This window comes from Pristis pectinata, chromosome 25 (genome assembly GCF_009764475.1).
Source record: "Pristis pectinata isolate sPriPec2 chromosome 25, sPriPec2.1.pri, whole genome shotgun sequence".
Taxonomy (NCBI): Eukaryota; Metazoa; Chordata; class Chondrichthyes; order Rhinopristiformes; family Pristidae; genus Pristis; species Pristis pectinata.
The window spans coordinates 10,767,689-10,794,057 of record NC_067429.1 but is presented as its reverse complement, the minus strand read 5'-3'; the positions used below and the strand labels follow the sequence as shown (position 1 = coordinate 10,794,057).

The window sequence follows — 26,369 nt, the reverse complement described above, 5'->3', positions numbered from 1 at the left end:
GGGGTAATTTACCTTGGCTAATTAACCTCCTCACCAGCATGTCTGAGGGATGTGGGAGGAAACCAGAACACCCTGGGTAAACCCACACAGTGACAGGGAGGAACGTGCAAACTCCACACAGACAGTGTGAGGGAGCAGCTCTACCAGCTGCGCCACTCACAATTCCTGGGCCAAACTAGCCAAGGCAGGGAATCACAAGCAGTCCCCACATCAGACACAGGTACACAATACATAGGGGTAGACGAGGTGATCCCTTGAGTCCACTCTGCCATTCAACAAGATCGTGGCTGATTTTCTCCCTCAACATCCCTTCCTGCCCTACCCTCACACCCCTTAACTCCTCTAACATCCACAGATCTATCACTCAGTTTTGAAGGAAATCAACCACCAAGCCTGCACAGCTTCCATCGATTCACCACCAAGTGAGGGAAGACATTTCAGTCTTGAGTGGCCCACCTTTATTTAGCGACTTCGACTCCTTAACCAACAGAAACATCTTCCTTGTTTGTGTCCTGTCCAAACATTTATGGTTGAATGGGGTCTCATTGATCTAAACTCTAGAAGACAGATCACCTCCTCAATCTCTCCTCACCTGACAGACCCACAGGCACAGCAGTGTAGCGGTTAGCATAACACTATTACAGCGCCAGAGACCCGGGTTCAATTCCCGCCACTGTCTGTAAGGAGTTTTGTACATTCTCCCCGTGCCTGCGTGGGTTTCCTCCGGGTGCTCCGGTTTCCTCCCACATTCCAAAGATGTACAGGTTAGGAAGTTGTGGGCATGCTTTGTTGGCGCCAGAAGCGTGGCGACACTTGCGGTCTGCCCCCAGAACACTCTACGCAAAAGATGCATTTCACTGTGTGTTTCGATGCACATGTGACTAATAAAGAAATCTTATCTTATGGCTCTTCCTGCCGTCCCTCTATAGCTTTTTTAGTTTAAGGGAAGGAGATTCTGCATTCGGTTATTGTTTTACCATGTACTACCTCAATGCACTGTTGGAATGAATTGATCTGTACCAACAGTATGCCAGACAAGTTTTTCACTGTAGCTAGGTACATGTGACAACAATAAACGATACTCCAGGTGAGGAGGGGGATGAAGGTTAGTGCTTCCAAGCAGCAGCCAGTGACCCCTGCTGGCTGGAGTGGAAGGCAGTCATGATACTATTGGACTTCTCTGCATAGACATTGACAGAGAAAGACGAGCTGGCCAACGTTTATCCCTCAGGGAAGACACAGTAACTGGTTAGTTATCATATTTGCTGCTTGTGGGATCCTGCTGTGCACACAGCTTCCAGTTTTGATCCAGAGCAGTATAGGCTGTGCTTGAAGCCACTGTCTGTGAGAACATTGAGGATGTGTTGGATGCTTTATAAATGGCAGAGCTTGCAAGGTGGTGGCAAGGGCAGAGCTTTATGTGGTGAGAGACAGCCTCAGATGCAATGAGTGTTAAAAAAAACACTTCCCCGTGTAGTTTTCGCTGCTGTCTGCTTCTACACATGACACAGTGTACCAACGACACCCCATACCCGGAGGTCCCTGCTCACAGTCCTTTCTCATCACCTTAGAAAGAGGCACTCCTAGGACAGTGCATGGATTAAGGATATCTCAATTTCCTGTCCTGTGTCTTTGGTCAAAGTATGAATGCCTGAATGAAACTCATGTGTTCCAGCCCTCCCTGTATGGGCTTTCTCAGTGTGGATCCCAGCAGTGACCACAGGATTGAATCAGTCTCTTTTGCCCCAGTGAGGCTCAAACACTGAGTTACACTCACCTGTCTCTTCAGCTTCATCAGCTCTGCCTGCACTGTCCGAGTGTGCACTTCATCCCGCAGATATTGACCATTGGGATCCAGCCGTGGCCTCTTAGGAATCGGTGTATCTATAAACTTGGATCTAAAAATATTAAAAACAATCCTAATAATTTTGAAAGCGATTAAGCTGCGACTCCCTTGTTTAGGATCCATTTGGATTATGCAAGTTAAAGGTTTCATCCCATGAATCCTGTCTCCAACTGCCCGCCCCTACACTCCAGACACGACAAGATGCTGGATTGAGTGCAGACTGGGAAGGCAGTGCCATTCTCTGGATTCTTACACCTAAAGCCAAAACTATGGAAAGGTTTCACAATACGGAGAACCACAATCCGGAAGGCATCAGCAATGCATCAAGTGTTCAGGGCAAGTCTGTTTTGGTCAAGGTTGGAGACAAGGAGTCCCTGGAGAAAGTTGACCGATTGCAAAAGCCATTGTACTCTTATGTTGCCTTAATCGTGATGGCAATAAAGAAAAGTCAAGAGAAGAGGCTCACTCTCAATGGCATCTATCAGTACATATCACTTAAGTTCCCTTCCAACGCAACAAACATGCTGACTGGAAAACATTAGATTGGATGATCCTTGGCTGTCAAACAACTGCAACACTCCATCTTCAATACTTTTATATAATGAGAAGCAGCTAACAAAAATTTAAGAAGTATTTTACTCAATTCTCCCATTGATTTCTCTCCCCAGATACTTCCAGCAGGATCCCAGACATTAACCTCCAACCCCTACACGCTCCAGGCTAAAGATGGAGAGGTGGCAACCCTGGAGTCTCCTTCTTGTAACAAACTCCGATCAAATAATGAATTTACTGATGGCTTCCTTGAAAGATTTAGTAACTAAGATTTGGATATAGAATAACTCCTGGTAAATGGTTTTGCTGACCAGCAGCCCCTTTATATTGTCTGGCTAGAATCAGCACCAGTGTCTCTGCGTCAGAACTACAGTCCTACTCAAAGACTTGAGCGCTTCCATCTTGACTCTTTGGGTCAAGATCTAAGACATGCCACCCCATGGATGAGTCATTAAAGCAAAGAAAGAGACAAATAAAGACCTGCATTCAAATAACACCATTCAACACTTCACAGTACCCAAAGTTTTTGATATCCAACAGAATACAATGAAGCACAGTTGCTGTTATAATGTTGGAAGTGCAACACATGCGGGGCACCACACCCCCTCCCCTAACAGGGGCAGAACACTGACCAGATTAGTGATTCACTTGTGTTGTTTAAGGGGTTAAGTCGGCCAGGACACTGGGAGAATTCCTGGGCTCTCCCTCAGGACATTGCTGTGGGATTTTACCATCCTGACCTGGACATGTGTTTGGTCCAGTCCTCAAACCCCACCACCACATCCCACAGCCCATGGAATTTTTAAAATTAAATTAGTAGGGATCTTGGTGGGGCGAACAGAAAGGTCCCACTAAGCAGCAGATTGGCAGAGGGATCAGCGGACAGATAAGGTGGATGTCTGGAACTCATGGCCTGAAAGGTTAACAAAGGCAGAAATCCTAAAAATGTTAAAAATGCAGTTGGAGATGGAAGTGTCTTAACCTACTGGAGGTAGCTCAAGTAGCTCTTGTTGGCTGACAAGAACACAATGGACTGAATGGCCTGTTCAATCACTTCAGTACTACTGTGGAAAGACCTTCACCATGTCAACTGTAATGGCCCAAAAAGACAATTCACCACAGTCTCCTCAGGGACTATTAGAGAATAGGCACTGACTGTCATAGAGTCATAAAGCACAGACACGGGCCTTTCAGCCCAACACGTCCATGCCAACCAAGATTCCCATCTAAGCTAGTCCCATTTGCCCATATCCGTCTCAACCTTTCCTATCTGTTTACCTGTCCAAGTACCTTTTAAATGTTGTTAATGTACCTGCCTCAACCACTTCCTCTGGCAGCTCATTCCATATACTGACCACTTTCTGGGTGAAAAAGTTGCCCCTCAGGTTCCTATTAAACCTCTCCCCTCTCACCTTAAATCTATGCCCTGCAGTTCTTGATTCCCCAACCCTGGGAAAAAGACTGTATGCATTCATCCTATCTATGCCCCTCATGGTTTTATACACCTCTGTAAGACTGTCAGTGACACCAAAATCTTGTGAATGAACCATTATGGCAATCTATTTACACTGTGACTTTGTTTATATATTTTGTCCCAATATTACAATTTTGCTAGCTTTGTGACAAGTTTTGTGACTGATTACCGGAGTGCTGTTGGTAACTATAAACTCTAGGGAAGTCGAGATCGTAGAGATGTTCCCGTAGACACAGACTCTGGTCAGTGGTGTGGAGTCTAGTCCTCTCAGTGTTGTGACAAAGGTTAGATCTGGTAAAGTCAGCTTGTGTGGTTTGTAACCGGGGGGCATGGCTGGGTTAAACCCCCGTCCCTACCTGGAATACCTGTGACTGTATTTGTACCCGGAGTCTCGGACTACTTGTCGGGCTAGTGGGAAGAGTTCGTCACGCCTGGCCAGCAGAGTGCTGTCGATCATGCAGAGCTGTGCGGCCGCTTCATTAACCATTACCTGCCAAGAAAACCAACCAGCCCATTAGTTACCTGAGCAGTGACTGTGGAACTCACTGGCACACCAACGCATCATTTCACACGGTGAGGTAAGACTCTGATAACTCCCAGGACTCCAGACCAGCCTACATCATCACAAACAATCTCGCTATAAACAGCTAGCGGCCTTTTCACAGATAAGAACATACAAATTCTAGCCTGAATTGCTCAGGTCAAAGCCATATTCACAGTATATTGGGATTGTGAATACTATCTTTCTTTATATATCCAATGTACTTAAGGGCTAGTTGTATGTTATATGTAAGTACATATTATATAAAACATTTATTTGTTGAATTTACGACACAAGATCCTGCTGAGCACATAAAACTGAGTTTTAACCTCTGGAAACTTGTGATTCATTTTGCTGGGAACTCTGAGTGTGTGAGCATTTGGTTTTGGTTGCTTTAGATTCTACTGGAGACCTTCTGCTATGAAAAGTGCTTGCAGCTGTTGTATTTCCCTATGAAGGTCTTGATCTAATGTGCCGGTGTACAGGAGATCTTGGCAGCTTTCCAGCCACCAACCTCACTGGCAGTGGAATGGGTGGGAAAATAACTCCCAGCCTGCTAACACGCATCGGCAACATCGCCAGCCGGAATATAATTCCCCAACCATTCCCTGCTTGGTTGTCACTCCAGGAAATTACTGAGGGAGTGCTGCATACTCAGAAATGGGAGCACAAATCTTGGTGACATAAATCAAGGTAGGACATTCAGTCAATGGTAGGGCCCTGGGTGGTGTTGTAGAACAGAGGGACCCAGGAGTACAAGTCAATGGTTCCCTGAAAGTGGCATCACAGGTAGACAGGGTAGAGCTTTTGGCACACTGGCCTTCATCAGTCAGGGCATTGAGTATAGAAGTTGGGATGTTACATTGCAGTTGTACAAGACACTGGTGAGGCCATATTTAGAATACTGTGTTCAGTTTTGGTCACCCTGCTATAGGAAAGATGCCATTAAGCTGGAAAGAGTGCAGAGGAGATTTACAAGGATGTTGCCAGGACTCGAGGGACTGAGTTACGGAGAGAGGTTGGGATATTTTTCAGTGGAGCATAGGAGAACGAGGGGTGATCTTACATGATATCATGATATAAAATCATGAGGGGCATAGATAGGGTGAATGCACACAGTCTTTTTCCGTGGGTTGGGGAATCAAGAACTAGAGGGCATAGGTTTAAGGTGAGAGGGGAGAGATTTAATTGGGACCTGAGGGGCAACTTTTTCACCCAGAAGGTGGTCAGTATACGGAATGAACTGCCGGAGGAAGTGGTTGAGGCAGGAACATTAACAACATTTAAAAGGTACTTGGACAGGTACATGGACAGGAAAGGTTTAGAAGGATATGGGTCAAAATGGGACTAGCTTAGATGGGAATCTTGGTCTATTTTTATTTAGAGTCATAGAGTCATACAGCACAGAAATGGGAAAGGGCCCATTTCTGTGCTGTATGACTCTATGACTCTAAATAAAAATAGAAAATGATGGAAATGTTCAGCACTCAGGTAGCATCTGAGGAGAGAGAAAAACAGAGTTAATGTTTCAGATGGATGACCTTCCATGACTGTTCTGACAAAAAGTCTTTGACCTCAAAGGCTCACTGCGCTTTTCTCTCTCTCCACAGATGCTGCCTCACCGGCTGAGTATTTCCAGAATTTCCTGTTTTTGTTTCAGGTTTTCAAGCACCTGCAGTACTTTGCTCGGGGTCCTTCTAATGCAATGCCAATTGAGGCTTTGTCCGCTTGGTGGGCAGGAGAGACATACATGTTCACCAGCACCCAATGTGTGCAAATTATTTCCAAAATGTTTCCTGAAACAGGGGACTTTCCCTTTTCGAGAATTTGGTTTAGTTTGGTTTTGTTACAGGGAACAAAGTTCATACTTGCCCCAACCCCCAGAGTCAGTTCAACCAATCTTTAATAAACCAAAAATAGCCTCTTACCTCACTGTTACACTGCCCTCCTCCCCTCTCCCCGCCCCAACAGCAAACACTGATTTAGTTCCCTTTTGGTAGAAGTTAATCATCCCAGTAAATTAAACCTGGGAAGGTAAGTTTTTACCAAAAGGGAACTGAAATTACAGAGCACTTAAAATTTGAAGAGAGTTGGGGGAGGGGGGGGGGGGGCTTTGTTTTGAGAATTTGCTGAAATAGTCAGGCAGATTTAAGTGGTGGTAGGTTATCTCTCCTTTGACAGTGCTTAGCACTTAGCCAAGCCATGAATGGTGGAGATGATCCTACAACCCTAGACCAGTCACAATCTCACCCTCCTTGCTATGTCCCTCTCTGGGAATTCTCTCTGTCTGTCTGTCTGCCTCTCTCCTCTCAAAGTTTTTTTTGGTGATCCTTGCTTAGAAATTGGCATCAATGACATGTAGATAAACTGGTGCTTTTAGACGGGACTGTAAATTTCAAAGAGGAACAGAGAATTAGCAAAGCAGAGGAAAGGAACTGAAACTGAGAGAGGGAGGAGGTCAAGTTAGACAAACAGCAGGGAGAACTCTGGAACAGGGTGGAATATAAAGAAAGATATTATTGTCATACATGAATTGCTATCAGCAGATTAAACAAGGACCGGGAATACTGATTCAACATTTTTGGGGGGGGGATGGCAGAACATAAGAGAAAATATTTTTACATAAAGAGTGGCTTAAATCTGGAACCTATTTCCTGTCAGTATCAATCAGGGGTTTCAAAAGAGAAATGGATAAGAACTCAATGGAAAATGGTCTACAGGGCTGCAAGGAAACAACAGGGTAACTGAGACTGAATGGATTGCTCGACAAGGAGCTGTCATGAACCCAGTGGGCCAAGTGGCCTGTATGTAATGATTCCATGACCTTTAATCATAATAATTAGCTTCTAAGAGTTCTCGCTCCACTTTTTAAGTGATGGCTGTCAAAGCTGATTGGTTAATAGCCTAATTAGAAAAGCACAGAATGCAGTTGGACACAAATCCATTTTGCTTTTGATTGGTTTTCAGAAGCATTGCTGGACAGCTCAAGGAAGTTGACGCAGATAATAAAAAGCTGGTAAATCCCAGAACATTGTCCATCTGAAAAGTGCTCCTGAACTAAGGGTCATGACCAGGACAACTGCTTCAAGGTGAGGAAATGAGTTGGTTTGCTTTCCACAATGTTAGATTTCTCGGTCCCAATCTGTGTACAATGACGTGGGAAGAGAATCTGAGTGAGAGCAGCATCAGGTGCAAGATCAACATGATAGATTGCAGCAGTACATAACATTCTGTCACAGGAATACAAGATAATAGGAGCAGTAGTAGGTCACCTGGCCCCTTAAACCTGCCTGCTGTTCAATAGTAATCATAGCTGATCTAAGCTGGCCCCAACTCCTCTTCTGTGCCAGTTCCCCATAGCCCTCAATTCCTCAGTCTTTCAAACATTTATCTATCTCCACTTTAAATACATCTAATGATCTGGCCTCCTCCACCCTTGGGGACAGAGACTTCCTGAGATCTACTACCCTCTGAAAGAATAAAGTTCTTTACACCTCAGTTTAAATGACTGGCTCCTTACTTTGTATCTATGATCCCAAGTTTGAGACTCTCCCACAAGAGAAAACATCTCAACATCAACCCTATCGGGCCCCCTTATGTCTGAATAAGCTCAAAGGAATACAGACCCAAACTGTTCAGCCTCTCTTGATAGGACAACTCTCTCATCCCAGGAATTAGCTGGTGAATCTCTTTGGACTGCCTCCAATGCTATGATATCCCCTTTTAGGTAAGGGGAGCAAAACTGTGTGCAATATTCTAGGTGTGGCCTCCCCAACACCCTGTACAAGTGTAACTTCCCCATTCTTAAACTTCACACCTTCACATTAAAAGCCAACATCTCATTTGCCTTCTTCACTACTTGTTGGACCTGCTGGCTAACTTTTTGTGATTCATGCACTACAACACCTAGACCCCTCTGAACAAATTGTACAACAGTTCAAAATATGCAAGAGTGCAATTTTTATGGCTTGTATAAACTCTTGATGGTCTAGGTTTTACTTCTGGGGGGCGGGGAGAGGACATGCAGGAACTTTGGATTATTTCCCATCACTCTGAAGGACTTTATTACTTGTCTTAAGGTGTTTATTTTACATTGATATAGAATGCTTCCTTGCTAATACTCCATGGCATCACAAGCAGCAAAAAAACATAACAAAACAATAATTAAAATACTGACACAGAAATAGTCAGATTTCAGGAAATTGCACAAATACCTGACTCAGGATCCATTTCCCATCACCTTCAAGCTGTACTCTCATCAGAGCTTATCGACCACTCTAAATAAACCTTCAGCACCCACCACAGTAGCACAAAAAGTGTCCCTCGTCCATCTCTCCAAGACAGGATGGGAGAGCGGAAACAATATCTGGTCACAGCGTGGTACAACATACTGAAGTACCAGCATGCAGCCAAGTTAGCTAAGAGTATCACCCCTTCCACAACAGTTCCCACTGTACTGAGAGGGGAATATTACTGCACACTCTGGGAGCAGATGAATCACATTAAAAGACAGTCATTGCTACTCTCGAGTGAGGGTAATAGTTGGGAAACAAACAACCAAAAATCAGCCTCATTGAGACTTTATGGATCAGGTACTCACAGAAGAGAAGTAAACTAAAGCCAACAACCTGCATTTATATTGTGCATATAACAGTGTAAAATTTCTCAAAGGATTTCCAGGGATCAATTTCAAACAAAAAAATTGAAATCACGACGTACAAGGAGATACCAGAACTGATGTGACCAAAAACTTGGTCTAAGGGACAGGAATTATAGAGCGTCTCAAAAGAGGATAGAGACAGAATGGTTGTGGGAGGAGTTCCAGAGCTTGGGGCTGAGATACTTAGATGATAACACTAGGGATGCACAGGATGATTGGGGAGAAGGAAAAGGCTACAGAGAAGGGGAGTGGTGATGCCAGAGGAGCCTCATATAAACTTAAAGGAACAGAAAATGAATAGAGAGACAATAAGAACAGCTCCAACAGAGTCAGGTGAACACTCAGACAGGTCGGAGATCCAAGGAACACTAATCCAGGGTCTGTAAGGAAAACTCTGTAGAGCCCAGTCTTTACCGTCCGTGGTTTGTGATCAGATAGAAAGAAGCTGTTGTCATTGAAATGTACAAAAGAGTGTCTGATATAGAATACGAAATCCCAGAATAATACTTTAAACCACAGGGGACTAGGAAAATGTCTCACTGGTTCAAACGAACTTTATGACTAACATCAAGAACTTATTTTTCCATACAAAGCATGGAGTTGGTGGAAAATCCCTGGAACTGAAGAGATATAACTGGGTGCAGCAATGTAAGGAGTGGTGCAGGGCAGGGGAATGGAAATGGTGCTTTTAAAGTGTTTACAGTGACCAAGTTAATCTAATCAATTCAAAACATTAACTAATTCTCTCTCCGCAGATGCTGCCAAGTCTTCCAGCCCTTTCTGTTTTTATTTAATCTGATTAGTCTTTTGTAATCTTGTAAAAAGACAGGCTTGGTAGTTCAAGAGGTGTGGAAAGTTGGTTCCCCCACACAACTGGTGAGGAACATATACTCAGGCACGTAGGAGTACAGAGGGACGTTGAACCTCAGTCCCCACACGGTCACCTTCAGACAGTTCGCAAGGAACAGTTATCAGGAGCAACAAACAATATGCAGGAGGAATGCAGCAGGTCGAGCAGCATCTATGGAAGGAGAAGAACGGTTGACGTTTCAGGTTGAAACCCTGCATCAACACCAAGGGTGTAGAGGGAAGATAGCCAGTGTAAAGAAGAGAGGGGGAGTGGCAACACAGGGGCCAGTAGGTGATTGGTGAACCAAGGAGGAGTGAAAGGTAATGGGCAGCTGGAGCTAGGTAGGGAGGGGGAGGGGTGGAGCTGGGAGTCGGGAGTGTTGAAGTAGACAGAAGGAAACAGATATTCAATGTGTTTGCAATTCCAGGTAAAATGAAACAAACCCACTGCCAGGAAATGTTCTCACCCTTTCTGAAGACGTCCACACAGTTGGCCAGGGATCACATACTCCTATGAGGTCTGGCCTGACTTTAGCTGACTCTGGGTCTGTGACCGTTTCCCACCCTTTAGCTTTGTTTGTTCTGGTACGATCAATGGGAGGTCATGTAATTGCCCACAAATGTAAATGATAACAAAAATATTCCCACTGAGATCTTCAGTGTCTTAGAACACAGAAACCAATCCAGCAATGGAAGGTGGCTGTGGTACTAACAAGATGAGATTCAATCAAGCCTAGTGTGTGGAGATCTTTCCAAAGGTTGTAACCTAAATGAAGGTCTTTCTTTCCAAGGGTCAGGGTCTGAAATAATTACACGCCATTCAAATGGAGCAGGTGTAAAACAGGTAGTAGTACACATACAGGCTGTGTCTTTCCAAGTGTACCTATTTTCAGTGGTACAGGAAGTATTAAAGATTATTGGCTGCGTGCTATTTTTTCTAACAGTGACTTGGTTGGCTGCTGATCCCTCTTTTAAGGTTTGATCCTTATAACAGTGTGCTCATCCTACTGTAAAACCGCCCTGAATGATATAGGGATTTATTTCCACGTGAAGGCTCACTCTCCACACAGAGCACTTCCTTCCCAAGCTAGTACACTGCTTCTGGTAATGTTCCAAGAAAGAAGGTCACTGCGTCAAAGTTATGTTCACAGAAACGGACTGCTGCCAACTGTTACTTGGTTGGGATCTGATTAGCCTGTCAGCTGAAGGCCACACGATACCAAATTAAAATGAAGCCTTGAGAGTGCCAACTGTTGACTGCGTCCATTTCATCTCTGGCTCAGTTGGGAGTGCTCTCACTCCGAGTCGGAAGGTGGTGGGTTAAAGTCCGGCTCCCGAAATCTGAGCACATAAGACTCAGGCTGACGCCAAGTGTGAACAGAGGGAGTGATGCACTGTCGAGTTGTAGGTTCTTCACATGGGACATCAAACTGCTCTCTAAGGAGAATGTAAAAAATCCTCAGGTGCCAGCTACAAGAAGAGCAGTTTTCTCCCCAGTATTCCAGTCAATAATTGTCCCTGTACCAACACCCCTAACGTCAGATTATCTGGTCAACATCACAGCAGTCTTTGTGGAGTCAGCTGAGTTGTCCACATTACAATGGCAAGTACAATCAGAACAAATGCACATCACCTGAAAACTGCTTGGAGACATTCAGAAGAAAGAAAAGTGTGAAATAATTTCCAATTTGTTCACCTTTTGATTTCAATACTCAGAACCATTCCAGATGTGTTAAATTCACTCAACCTTGTTTTATAATGCTCCCATACTTAACTCCAGTAACAGCCGTGCCTTTGAACTCTTGAGTGCAACACTCCTTATGAGGAACAGAGAGAATAATTGGAACACTAATGTTTGTTCCCATATTGGCCTCATTTTAGTGGGTCAACAACTGGAGTAAATGGATGTCTAGTCCTTGGTTGGTCACTTTACGTTGACTGACATGTCTAACGGCTAATGCTGGCCACCAGAATGAATCTTGATTTCATTCGTTTCTGGAGAACGTCGTTTACAAGGCTAACAACTGCTTGATAGAAAAAAAAATCCCCACTGGGATAGTCGGTATCTCAGAACTCTGTCCCTCACCCAGGAAACTTGGAAGAGCTCACCTGCAGTTTGAAATATAACCACATAATACCCGGAGGGAGGAGACGAGGTCCCAATTTCACGTGTCATCTGGAAGACAACACCTCCAACACTGCAGCACTCTCGTTGTACTGCAGTCAATGCGTTTATTAATTCTCCGAAGTGGGACTTGAACGCACGACCTTCAGATTCAGAGATGAGAAAGCTACCCACCGAGTCACAGAGCAGGGCAGATGATTCTCCTCCCGCGCCCCCACCAAATGCCCAATCAGTCCTAGTGATCACTTTGTAATGCTGAGAAACTCTGGTGGCTCCAAAGTTCCCTCCAACTCAGCTGTCTACGCTGGGGATTGGGAAATCCTAAGGGAAGGCAGGTAGACTGAAGTAACTCCCTAAAACTGGCTCACCAAGGCCTTTGGTAAAGGTGGTCTGCCTCTGCAGTTTTGGAACCATCAAGCTACTGTAAAGAGAAGGTCAAAGGATGTCTAACACAGGTTTTTTAAAATTATGAAATATTTTGATACAGAGAGATTTCCACTTGTGCGGAAGAGCATAACTAGAGGCCACCATGAAAAGATCAGAATCAGGTTTATCATCACTGACTTATATGACGTGAAATTTGCTGTTTTGTGGCAGCAGTACAGCGCAAAGACATAAAATTACTATAAATCACAAAATAAATAAAGAGTGCAAAAAAAAAAGGAATAATGAGGTAGTGTTTATGGGTTCATGGACCGTTCAGAAATCTGACGATGGATGGAAAGAAACTGATCGTCACCAAGAAATCCAATAACACATTCACAAGAACCTTCTTTACTCAAGAAGTGGGAAGAGTGTGGAACTCAGTGCCGTGGGGTGGAGATGAGGTGAAATGTTGGCAACTGTAAAGGGACAATGGACAAGCAGCTGAGGAGAAGGGGATGGATGGTCACTCTGATGTACCTAGATGAGGAATGATGTGTGGAGTACTAATGCTGGCAACATCTGGTTGGACCAAATGGCCTGTTTCTGTTCCCTGTCGTATGGATAGGCATGAAGGTCGGCATAGACGTGGTGGGGCAAAGGGCCTGTTTCTATGACGTACAACTCTATTCTGTGTAACCCGAAACAAAAATATTTCTTTTTAGAAAAGGTGATGAAGACTGAAAATCCAATGGCACGGGGCTCAGGAAGAGGTGACAGTGGACGATGCTACAAATGGTCACGGCTTGAAAAGTCTGGGCACAAAGAGAGCAGGAAACGTACAGCAATGCTGGCAGAGAGGGACAGCTCCTCCAGCCCAGGGGTCTGAGGAGGACTCGGGGTTTGAAGGCGTCACAGCAGTGAGCTGTACGAACCAAGATAGCTGACATAGTGTTGGTTACTCTCTGCTGCCTCTGGGGTCAAAAACAAGACCAATATCCTGACTGCTTCTCAGCAATCCCTGCCGACCTTTATATCGGCACTGATAGATCCAGAGATCTGCCCAAGCCATAAAACCCTTCAAGTCTGCAAGTATTCACCCTCTCAATTCACAACCATCACTTGGCTGACGTAAAGAAAATGAATGCATCAAGAAAGGAGATACATTTTTCAGGGTTGTGAGGAAGAGAGAAGACGGGGGATATAGGACAGAAAGGGGAAGCTGTCACTTCAGCGTGGATCTGAGTCTGTGAATATTATCAGACATTGAACCCACATAAGGTAAGTGGAAGATAAGCAGTGCGGATAATGGGAAGGAAATTTCCTTGACAGCTCTGGATCCTTTTAGCTCACAGCCTGGAACTTCACTCAGTAGTGGACAAAAGTTCCCCAAGAGCTAATTCAATAGGACAATGGAGGTTCCTGCACAGCCTGGAGGATGGACACAGGATAAAGTCTCTGTCTTTCTTCATTGCAAAAGCTTTAGAAATCATTTGAGTGAAAATTATCATTTTCCACATATCTCCTTATGACATAGTAGGCTATTCTGCCTATTGCATCTATGTCAGCTCACAGAGCAATCCCCATTTCCTCACAAATTTTCCTTGTAACCTCAGGTCCCCACCTTCCCCAGATTACTACCGCTCACCTCCAAACTAGGGGCAATTTACAGTGGCCAATTAATCTACCAACCTGCACGTCTTTGACATGTGGGAGGAAACCAGAGTATTCAGAGGAAACCCATGCATTCACAGGGAGAGCATGCAAACTCCACACACAGTACCGGAGATCAGGGTCACTGGAGCTTACTACCTGCGCCACCTAAGGCATGCTGCCTAGCCCCACTGGAGTTAGCTGAGGAGCTGGTGACACAGATATAAATCATTACTCAGAAGTGATTTCTTTTGAAATGAAATAAATTTCTGCTCTCACCTCGAGACTTCCCTTGAACTGCTGCAGCATTAACCCTGAGAGTGCCGACTGTATGTGCAAGTGCAGTCACACGTGCACACCCACATTCACCATAACCATTTGCTCAATCACACACACTCATATCCTTGTACACGCCTAGACCCAAACAGCAGACCACTTACACCAGCGTTACAATGATCCCGAAATTCATTTCAGCGATTTTCGGGAAGCAGCATACCCAAACACAGTTACTCATTCTCACCCATGGAAAAGCAAGTCTCCCAGCAGTAGGTGGGAAGACCCAGTGATAATCCAGTCATTTATCTCACTTGTGTGTGTGGGAGCTTGTAGAGTGCAAGTTGCATGGTGCACTCCCTGCAACACAGCAGTGACTGCACTTCAACGAGTGTTTTGGCTGCACCGTGCTCTGGGACTTCCTGCTAGAAATGGTGATGCAGATTAAAAATCCATTTGCACTGGAAAGCGGAAGGGGTTACAGTCCAACAGAGAGCATGAAACGTGGTGGGAGGGAGGGTCTCCTCCTCAACACACCTTGCGTATCTCAGGGTGTGAATGCATCACGTCAGTGAGCTGTGTGAACCACGAGTGCTGATGCGGTGTTTACATTTCCCAAGACTCCAAAATCCTGGCAGCTAAAGGGGTGAGAGGAATTGCAGGTTCAGCAGGAAGAGGTTTTCTACCGCTGCTCATGGGTTAGCAGGAGCAGGAGGACATTTGCACCTCAATTTCCCCTCACCCAGCTCCAGCTCCCACTCCCCCTAGCTATCAGGGATATAGTGGGTTAACTAAGGTACATGGTGACCATAACTGTGTACAGTGCTCCCAAATTGATCCAACCCAGGGATCTGAAGACCCCCATGTCTATTGGCTTTGGATTATACTACTGAATGTATAATGCATTTTAAAATCCTACAATAGGTGTAGAATGTAATAACATAACACAAATAATTGTCCAAATGCAAAATACTGCAGATCCTGTAAATATTAATAGAAAAGGCAAGAAATACTCGGTAAAGCAGGCAGCTATGGGGAGAGAAATAGAATTAATGTTTCAATTCAATGACCCTTCACCAGAACTGATGGAAGGTTATCATCAAGTCGAAACATTGATTCTATGTCTCTCTCTCCATAGATGCTGCCTGACCGACTGAGTATTTCCTGCATGTTCTGTTTCCATTACAGTTATTCCTTGTAGATAGGCTGTTTGAATTCAGGACAGACTCATCCCCTCATCAAAACTCTTGTCGGAAACATAAAAATAAATGAGCTTTGGTGTGAAAGGCACAGAAGAAGAGATATAGCTCGCAGTTTCTACATTTCTCCCCATTTCATAGCAGTCACTTTATATATTCCCGATGACATTGCAAAGTGACCCAAGACAACACACCAGTTACCAGACAAAATCTGATAATGGAGCATGAACAACACTCAATATCTTGGTCTAAGAGGTTGGTTTTCAAAAATGACATGGAGGAGAGGGAATACTAGGCTTCTGAACCTTGGCGTCTGACGGCACAGATATCAAAACAAACAAAGAAAACTGGGGATATGCAGGAGGCAAAAACTGGATGAGCGTGGAAATCTCAGAGGGCTGTCAGACTGGAGGAAGTTAACAGGGATAGGGAGGGTTTGGGCCTTGGAGGGATTTTAAAATGAGGGTGAGAATGTATTGCAATTGGGAGAGGTTTGTCTTTGGTCAATAATGTTAAATGGGCACTGAATTTTGGCTGTTGATTGGATGACTCCCCTGACATTTGATCGATTTGACGAATGGTCCAGATTGAAGCTCTTTACTGGACAAGTCCATCACCAAGTCAGCCCGCCATCCGATCCATTGTGCACTGCCATTCCCAATTTGCATGCAGAGCATCACCACGTCTTGATGCTGAGAACGGAAGGGATTCCTGGGATGAAGGGTTTGTCATAAAGGGGAACATTGAGTGGGTTGGATCTACACACTCTAGAGCTCAGGTGATCTCACTGAAGCATTCACAATCCTGGAGGAACCTTGAAGGGAAAAATGCTTTGAGGATATTTCACTAATGGGGAAATCTAGAAAGTGGAACAAACTCAGAAGAAAAGAATGATCATTTAAGAATGGTTTGAGGAGGAATGCCTTCTCTCAGAGAGGAGGGAATGTTTGGAGAGTCATGGATGCCAAGTCATTAAACATTCAAGGATTCTCTGGGATAGAGAATTCCAAAAATTCCCAGCCCTCTGAGAAGAAATTTAAGGCTGAGGTAGACGTTTAGACCAAAGGGGTGTTGTGGGTTATAGGGATTGTTCAGAAAGTGGCCAATCACCCCCTCCATTGTAATCTTATGGAATGGCAGAGCTGCCTAGAAAAGGCTAATCCTTGCTCATAAGTTGAGTGTTCTTATTGGGGGGGGGGGGGGGGGGGGGCTGGTGATCTTATTGCAAGCTAATGGATACTGAAAGGCCTGAATATGGACATGGAGAGGATGTTTCCATTAGTGGGAGAATCTAGGATCCAAGGGCACAGCCTCAGAATAAAGGGACGTCCCTTTAAAACTGAGATGAGCAGGAATTTCTTCAGCCAGAGGGTGTTGAATTTGTGGAATTCATTGCCACTTTGAGTGTATTTAAAGCAGAAATTGATAGGTTCTTGATTGGTAAGGGGGTTAAAGGTTAGGGGGAGAAAGCGGGAGAATGGGGTTAAAAACAAAATCAGCTATGTTTGAATGGTGGAGTAGACTTGATGGGCCGAATGGCCTAATTCTGCCCCCATATCTTATGGTCAAGTAGATAATGATGACTGTACCTCGTGCAACGTGAGATTTTTCCCATCTTTCCGCTTGGAGTCAAACCTCCCGTAGATAGCGCTGAACTTCCGGATCTCCTCTTCCTTCTGTGGCTCCTGGTCGCTCATCTCAAAGATGTGGCCAAGGGTTTTGGCCATCTTTTTGTTGCTGATGAAGATGCACTCCAGCTCCTTGGGCTCCATCCTGGGCACGGTCTGGATGAGGCGCTCAGCGCAGGCGGCGATGATCTGGATGACGTCCTGGGTGAGGGGCAGGGACGGGCCGTCCTTGGGCGGAGAGTGGGGCTCCTCCTTGGTCACCGTGATGACGTTGGAGATGGTGGGCAGGTGCTGGCCCGAGGCCACCGGCTCCGTCTGTGACGAGGTCTCCGTCCGCCGCGGCGAGGCGTGGTTGTTGCCGATCTCCTGCGCGCCAGCCATGTTCTGCGTCAGCCGCGACGGATGCTCCTGTTGGGCACTGGCGGAGTTGGGGTCTGAGATTTTGGCAATGGGAATGCTGCTCGCTGGCAACTTGGTGAGGGGCTGGTTGAAGGCCGAGGGGTTTGTGATCCACTCCTGCAAGGCCTTCTGGAGGCGTCGGACGTGCAGCGGTTTGCTGGACATGCCCACCAGCGCCATGATCTCCAGAAATTCCTCCTCCGCCGCATCGCACAGCTGCTGGACATCATCTCCTCCTTGCTGGATGAAGGCATCGTAGTAGAGGAGAAGGTTCGCCCGCTGGAGGACCCGGTAGAGTTGCAGCTCCCCCAGTGTGGACGGCTGAGATGTGGTCATGGCCCCCGGGTTGAGATCGCAGCCAGCGAGCGGTCTCTGTGGACAGAAGCAACAGAACCTTCAGATCCCACTGACCCCTCCACCGTAACAGCGCGAGGCAAACACAACCAGCAATGCTGCACCTAAGGCAGGCACGGTAGTGTAGCGGTTAGCGCAATGCTTTACAGCGCCAGTGACCTGGGTTCAAATCCAGCCACTGTCTGTAAGGAGTTTGTCCATTCTCCTCGTGACTCCATGGGTTTCCTTCGGGTGCTCCAGTTTCCTCCCACATTCCAAAGACATACGGGTTAGGAAGTTGTGGGCATGCTATGTTGGCGCTGGAAGCGTGGCGACACTTGCGAGCTGCCTCCAGAACACTCTACGCAAAAAGATGTATTTCACTGTGTGTTTCGATGTACATGTGACTAATAAAGAAATCTTATCTTAACAATGTAAAAAGCATTCCTAGATGCTTTGAAGGAGCAAACCCAAGAAAACTGCTGCTTGAGGAGATGTCAGGACAGAGGTTGGGTTTCAGGGGAGCTCTGAAGGAGGGTGGAGAGGTGGAGGGGTTCAGGGAGAGAATTCCAGTGCAGGATAGCAAACTGCTGGAGGAACTCAGTGGTTCAGGCCACACAGAACATAGATCACTACAGCACAGTACAGGCCCTTCGGCCCACAATGTTGTGCCGACATTTTATCCTGCTCTAAGATCTATCTAACCCTTCCCTCCCACATAGCCCTCCATTTCTCCATCATTCATGTGTCTATCTAAGAGTCTCTTAAATGTCCCTGATGTATCTGCCCCCACAATCTCTGCAGGCACTGTGTTCCACGCACCCACCACCCTCTGTGTAAAAAAAACTTACCCCTGACATCCCCCTTGTACCTTCCTCCAATCACCTTAAAATTATGCCCCATTGTTGCCCTGGGAAAAAGTCTCTGACTGTCTGTGGAGGCAGAGGGATGGTCGATGTTTTGGGTCAAGATGCCGCATCAGACCAAGAGTGTGAAGGGGACATGCCCAGATTAAAGAGGTGAGAGGGAGGGATGGAGTTGGGAGACAGCGGCAGGTGGGTGGTGGGTAGACACAGATAAAGAGAGAGAAAGCAAAAGGGGGAGCGTGGAGGTGGAGGCAGAGGCTGGAAATGATAAATGGAGACACAAGAGGCTGCAGATGCTGGAATCTGATAAGGAAGGTGATGCGGAACCAGTTAAGGGAGGGGTGATGGCCAGATGGAGCACGATGGGGAGGCAGAGAGCACCAGAAGGTATAGTGTTGTATAGTGATGAAACTGGATGGGGGAAGGGAATAAAACTAGGAATTCCAGAGCCTCGGCAGCAGATAGTGTGACCACCAATGGGAAGACAATTAAATGAGGGCTGGAGTAGGAGACAGGAAGCCAGAAATGGAGGAACAGAGAGATCTTGGCAGGGTGGAGGGGATTACAGAGACAGGAAGGGGCAAGGCATGGGGAGGGGTAATGCCAGGAGGGATCTGAATAAAAAGGTGACAGAGCAGGATGTTGGATGTGGTTCTCTCCCGCCTGTCTGTTCTGGGCCATGGTGTCCCCTTCCTCTCCTCTCCAACCCGTTCCAAAACATGAATGAGAATTTTAAAATCAAGGTAGTATTTAGCTGGGATTGAAGAACACTTATTGGTCACTTCCAGATTCAGGCTCAAAGTGAATGCAGGCAGTGACGATAAAGATCTCTCACACGAGAGCGGTCTTATGCTTGGGACTCACACGTAAGGAAATGAAGCAACAGAATGAAAAAAATTGACTTTAAAAGCTGGCATGTAGCAGAAAGTGAGAGAAGGTAATTTAACTCTCAGCACATAGTGTGACAGCTCCAAATCACTCAGCCTGACTCAGAAGGTCCTGCGTTTGAGCCCCATTCCCAAGACTTGATCCCCAGGTCAGACTTCTCCCTTCAGGCGGCACTGAGCCCCGATACGAGAACATAGGAGAGTACAGCACAGGAACAGGCCCTTCGGCCCACCATGGCAGTGCCAACCATGATACCAACCGCACAGCTGCCTGCACATGGTCTATATCCCTCCAACCAGGCCTGTCTAAATCCCTCTGAAACGTTGCTATGGTATCTGCTTCCACCACTTCCCCCGGCACTGTGTTTCAGGCACCGACCACACTCTGCGTAAAACAAAACTTGCCACATAAATCTCCTTTAAACTTTCCCTTTCCTACCTTAAACCTATGCCCTTCAGTATTTGACATTTCTGCCCTGGGAAAAAAGACCCTGACTATATTCCATCTCATAATTTTATAAACTTTTATCAGGTCTCCCCTCACCCTCCAATGCTCCAGAGAAAACAATCCAAGTTTGCCCAACCTTTCCTTCTAGCTCAGAATGTCACCTTTCCAATGGGAAGTGGAACCACAGACACGTGCAGAACACCACACGGTTCCTCTTGAAGGAGAGAACAAGAGTTTTCTCACTGGTCCTGGCCAATGTTTCCACTGTGAGCTTCAATAATAAAGATCAACTAGCCATTTATCCCATCTCTGCTTGCTTGCACTTCCTGTGCCAAAATTCCCGATGCAGCTTCCAACTGACTGTCAGGGATGTTCAGGGGTTGTATCAGCTGGAGTCCTGGGGGACAATTGAAACATCCTAACGGGTCTTGCAAGGATGGATGTGGAGAGGGTGTTTCCTCAGAATCGGGAGGGTCACTGTTTAAATACAAAGCCCAATAAGACCAATGAGGTGAATATTTTCTCTCCAAGGGTTGTGAGTGTTTGGAACTCTCTTCCTCAAAAGGTGGTGGCAGCAGAGTCTTTGTAAGTTTTTAAGGTAGGGTCAGGTGGAGACTTGACATGCAAGAGGGTAAAATCTGATGCAGCTTCCAACTGACTGTGAGGGATGTTCAGGGGCTGTGAAAGGTGCTCCATAACGTGAGGCCTCACATTGTTTCCTTGACTTAGCAGCAATGGATTGTGCTAGAGAGGAAGTGGACACTACAAAGCAAGGCCGAGCACAGAGGCAGAAGGGTATCACATCCAAAATGCCCTGATCATTTGCTCCAACATATTTTCCTTCAGTGTCTCTTGAAGTTTACTGGCACCATCCATCCCATTGCCTCCCTGGCTGGTCTTCTCAATTTATCAACAATTTTTGTTATAAACTGATAGCAAGATACAGCACAGAAACAGGCCCTTCAGCCCAACATGTCCACATCGACCATCAACCACTTATTTACACTAATCCTACCCTAGTACTATTTTTTATTCTCCCTAAATTCCCATCAACTCCCTGCAGATTCTATTACACACTAGAATTTACAACGACCAATTAAACTACCAACGCATACGTCTTTGGAACATGGGAGGAAACCGGGGCACGCGGGGGAAACTCAAAGGGAGAACGTGCAAACTCCACAGTGACAGCACCCGAGGTCAGTGTCGAACCCAGGCCCCTGGTGCTGTGAGGCAACATCTCTACTGCCTGTGCCACTGTGCACTCCCCCCCCACCCACAATGTGCTAAACAAGTTAAATCTTCCCCTTCTGCATTCAAGCTCCCGCCCTGATCTGCAGATCAAAGTCTAATGCAAAAACAAGCGATAAAATAAACCCTAGACGAAAGCTCTAAAACTGTCCAGATTTTAGGTCAAGTTAAAAATCCCCAACTTTTGAATGAAAAGCCCCAGGCAGTTTTCAGAATTTTTTAACTGAAACATCTGCACTTTATCCATGATAAACAATACAAAGGTTTTTGACACATATTTGAACAGTTAAGAATGTGGTTGGGTGACAGCCGTGTCTCACTTGGCACCACCCTCTATCTCAAAGTGAGAAGGTTGTGGGTCAAAGTCCCCTCCAGAGACTTGAGCACAGAGCTCCTGGTTGTTGCTCTGACACAGTACGGAGGAGTGCTGTACTGTTGGAGAAGCCTTCGTTCAGACGCACCATTAAAAAGTATCCCCATTGCATTTGTATATGCACGTATCAAAATGAACCCAGTGCTGGAAGGTGGGAGCAGACTGGGTGGCTATTTTATGAACAGAACAGATACAATGGGCTGAGTGGCCTTCTATATTGGAATTTTTTCTGTGGACCTAAAGGAGGGATGTACTGGCAACCCTGACCAATACTTACACATCAAAGCAAGTATAACCAGAAAGAACATTTGATTTCCACATTCTCTACATTACAACAGTAATTACACTTCCAAAGTACCCTCATTGGCTGTAAAGCAAAAAGAGACATCCAGAAAGGGATGTGAAAGGTGCTATGTAATTGCAAGCTTTCTTTTTCTTAAATCTCTGCTAAAAAGACCCAATAGGAGTGGGTTTGTGTCAAATGCTCATCGCCATAACAATGCGAGCTCGGGAACTAACAAATGATGGAACTTGCACACAAACTACAAATGAGAAGCCACAGTATGCCCCTCGGCCCTGCAAACCTGCTCCGCTGTTTATTATGAAGACGACTGAGCCAACCAGAAGTCTGTGCTCCCATGGCATCTTTTACCCTTTTGCAGGTCAAGTCTCCATCTGACCCTACCTTAAAAACTTCCAAAGACTCTGCTGCCACCACCCTTTGAGGAAGAGTTCCAAACACTCACACCCCTCAGAAAACATTCACCTCATTTGGCCTTGTATTTAAACAGTGACCCTACCCCCCCCAGTTCTCCCACCTGAGGAAACACCCTCTCCACATCCATCCTTACAAGACCCCTTAGGATGTTTCAGTTGTTCCCCAGGATACAAGCCAAGCCTGTCCAACCTTGTCTCATTAGACAACTTGCACATTCCAGGTCTTAGTCTAGCAGGAGTAGGCCACTCCGCCCCTCAAGACTGATCCATCAATTAATCATCAATGGCTGATCTGTGCGTATGTCAAGCCCTCATTCCTGTGTATCCATGGCAACCTTCTCTCAACTGCTTCAAAGTAATAACATCCTTCCTTAAATATTGAGGCCAACGGCGTACACAGTCCTCCAGATGTAGTCTCAGTGTGCTCTCTATAACTGAAGCATAACCTCCCTACTGTCAGAGTTTGCTGGAGAGCAGTGCAGTGTCATTTCAAACCATCTACCACCGGGAACAGTTTTACTTTACTTGTGCAAACTCAAAACTTACCACAGATAAGTACAGTAAATAATGGCAGGAAACAAGAAGTACTAATTATATCCTACACTTCGATCCTGTTAAAAGAAGAAATTCACACATCCTTCAGGTGCTCAAGATGTTCCAAAGCAATTTCACAGCCACTGAACCAGTCCTTAAGTGTAAGTTCACTGCCGGTTTTTGCAGCCCACTGCAGTGGGACCTGTTGCTCCCTTCATACTGGCTGAGCTGACCCACACCGGAAAACTTATTGTACAAAAATATCTGAGCTTCAAAGTCTGGGCTCAAAAGGTGCAATGCACAAATACACGCAATAATCAGTTTAAGCAGTATTTCCCTAGTGAAATCAAACCGTTTACACAGACATCAAGACAGCTCAAATGGCCATGTTGTCATTGAAATGTGTGTTGTGTAGCATGAGCAGCGGGACTGCAGGAGACACAAGTGCAGTCAATTAAAAAGAAGTGTGATATTCTTTAATTTATCAGCTGACTCCACAACCAATATTTCCAGTGCCCATAAACACCTATAAAAGGAAGATTTGCATAGCGCCTATCATAACCTCAAAAAGCACTTTGCAGCCAATAAGGCTATCTTCCAATGTAGTTATTGTCGTTCCTGTGAACAGTTCGTAACCCACAGTTCGCAAGTCAGAAATGTGGCCACGAACCAAGTTACCACACGGCAGAAGATGCCTGCAGCCCCACAGCAGCTGGCAAGTCCATCCTGCCTGGTACGTACGGGCTGGACATGTTTGTAACCTGGGGAAGACCTGTAATGAATTAGTTCAGTGGAAGTCCAGAAACAGCAACGCAAGTCACCAAGTAATCTGGTCCAGTGGTGTTGACACCAATCAGAACACCAGGGAGAACTGTCCTCCGTTTCCCATGCATCGTTACATGTTCACTGCAGGAGCTGTGACAGTGCAGCATGTCCTCATACTGCGCCACGGAGCCCGCCTGGAATTTTGTGCCCAAGTCTCTGAAGGGGCCTTAAACTCACAACCTGGTCCTTATCTAACTTTCTCCACACTTTTGATTTAGATTGTAAACATCATTGCCTGGGACAAATTGGTATCAATTTTTTAAATTTACAGATATGGCCATTCAGCCCACCAGGTGTGTGAGATGTAGTCAAGTTCCACACAAGTGTCCTCCCACCTGACCCTACAGGTATACTTCTAACCCTTGTACCTATCCAGCTTTTCTAACCTTCTGAATGTCAAAAAGGGCGAACCATCTCTTTCATTTTCTAACCCAACATCTTCTAACGGATCTCAGGATCCAGTTTGTAATTTGCCTGTAAAGCAACTGGGGACATTTTACCCTGGTCAACAGCACTATATAGATGCAGGCTGATTTTGCTACACATTGGCAGTAGTGAGGGCTGGAGACCCACAGCTACTGCTAGGATTCCCCAACTTGCCAAGCCCAAGACTGGCACTCTGATACAGATACAGGTTTCCCTTGCAAAGCAAGATACTGACCCAGGCCTGGGGATAATCCAGTAGAAGGTACCCGTGACCTCAGAGGGACAGAGAGTGGAGATGATCCTCCAGCCCTGGCCTCTTGCACATCCCCTAATTTAACCTCTTCTCCACTGGGGAGAAGCCAAGTCTCTAACCTCTGGCATTCCCTCCCTCAGCCTCTCTACCCACCTCTCCTCCCTTGTGCTCCTCGCAACTGGACACTTTCAGAGAACATAGAAACATAGAACAGTACAGAACGGGAACAGGCCCTTCGGCCCAGCATGTCTGTGCCGACCATGATGCCAGTCTAACTAATCCCATCTGCCTGCACATGGTCTGTATCTCTCAATTCCCTGCCTGTTGACGTGTCTGTCCAAATGCCTCTTAAATGTTGCTATCATATTCATTTCCCCCACCTACCCTGGCAGTGCATTCCAGGCACCTACCACTCTCTATGCAAAAAAACTTGCCTCACATATCTCCTCTAAACTTTCACCTTAATTCTATACCCTCTAGTGTTTGACATGTCCACCCTGGGAAGAAGACTCTATTTACCATATCTATACCCCTCATGATTTTACATACTTCACTTGGGCTACTGTCAAGTTTTATTTCATACTGCCCTGAAGTAGTTTTATTTAAGATTTCTTTATTAGTCACATGTACATCGAAACACACAGTGAAATGCATCTTTTGCGTAGTGTTCTGGGGGCAGCCCGCAAGTGTCACTAGGCTTTCTGCACCAACATTTCACACCCACGACTTCCTAACCTGTACGTATTTGGAATTTGGGAGGAAACCGGAGCACCCGGAGGAAACCCACGCAGACACGGGGAGAACGTACAAACTCCTTGCAAACAGTGGCCAGAATTTGAAGTATGTCGGGCCATTTTACTACTTTAAAGGTGCTTTGTAAATGCAGCTGGTTGATTGTTGCGGGGCTCACTAGTGCACACAATAGAAAGTGACAAGGTCTGGCTGAAGGGGACCAGTTCCTCCATCAAATAAAACAGGACACATGAAGGTAACTAAAGGCACTTGGGTTCCATTTGACAGCAAGCTGTGCAGGCCTGAGATGTGTGAGGAGCGGACAGCAGGAACTGAGTAAACAAAGAGGGAATGAGAGGAAAGAGATAGCGGAAAAAATAATTAAGGTGGTTCTTCAGTGAGAAACTGCAAGTATTCCAAATTATATATTATAATTCACAGTCTAGGGCACAGCCTCTCCTGAGGCAACCTCAGGCACTTCCCCACCATCACCCACCCTCCCTCAGGATCAGCACTTTGCCTCCATTACAGGAGACACCTGCAACCAAACTCCTCCATCAGCACTGGAGATGGGAATAAGAGCACGTCAAGCTTTCACCTCACCAACCCAGCCAGAAGTAATCTCCAGCTACAATCTTAACGTGAAGGGGGCACCTTGATGTCATTTTGGCTTGTGGTTCGAGTTCCTCACATAGTTAACAAGAATTGGCCAATGCATCTGGCCCTGCAACTGCAAGTATTAGCAAGTGTTCCTTTATAGCTGGGGTAATTAGGAAGGTCCTTGCATCATTCTCCATTAGAGCTGCTACCATTGCTAATTCTGTTTGCCTCTGAGTCACTACCTGCTGCTCCACCGAGCAAAAGCAAAAGCGTTTGTCTTCACTTGGGGGAAGAACCTTGAATGAGGGACATAGTTACAAGATTAGGGGCGGGGGTGCAGTCATTTAAAACTGAGGTCTGGAGGGACTTCTTCTGGCAGAGGGTGGCGTTTCTCTGGAAGTCTGTACCCCGGAGGGTTGGAGGCTAGATCACTGGGCGTACTTAAAGGGGAAGTAGATAACTCTTGGAAGATCAGGAATTTAGGGTTATGGGGAACTGACACAGAAGAGGAGATGAGGCCTGGGGCAGATCAGCCATGATTATACTGATGGTGGGGCAGGCT

The 26,369-nt window shown here is 45.9% G+C and overlaps 1 protein-coding gene across 2 annotated transcripts in view; it reads right to left on the bottom strand.

The window, feature by feature from the left end:
• LOC127582995 (NGFI-A-binding protein 1-like) overlaps positions 1 to 26,369 on the bottom strand; it is a 48,384-nt gene that overhangs the window by 11,338 nt on the left and 10,677 nt on the right. The window contains exons 2-4 of one of the 2 annotated variants that reach the window (XM_052038671.1): positions 17,125 to 17,934; positions 4,229 to 4,362; positions 1,778 to 1,898 (exon numbers count right to left, since the gene is read on the bottom strand). In XM_052038671.1, the coding sequence (XP_051894631.1) occupies positions 1,778 to 1,898; positions 4,229 to 4,362; positions 17,125 to 17,898 (1,029 nt within the window). In that variant the 5' untranslated portion in view covers positions 17,899 to 17,934. The remainder of the gene's footprint in view (positions 1 to 1,777; positions 1,899 to 4,228; positions 4,363 to 17,124; positions 17,935 to 26,369) is intronic. The other variant, XM_052038672.1, reaches the window with a different exon arrangement.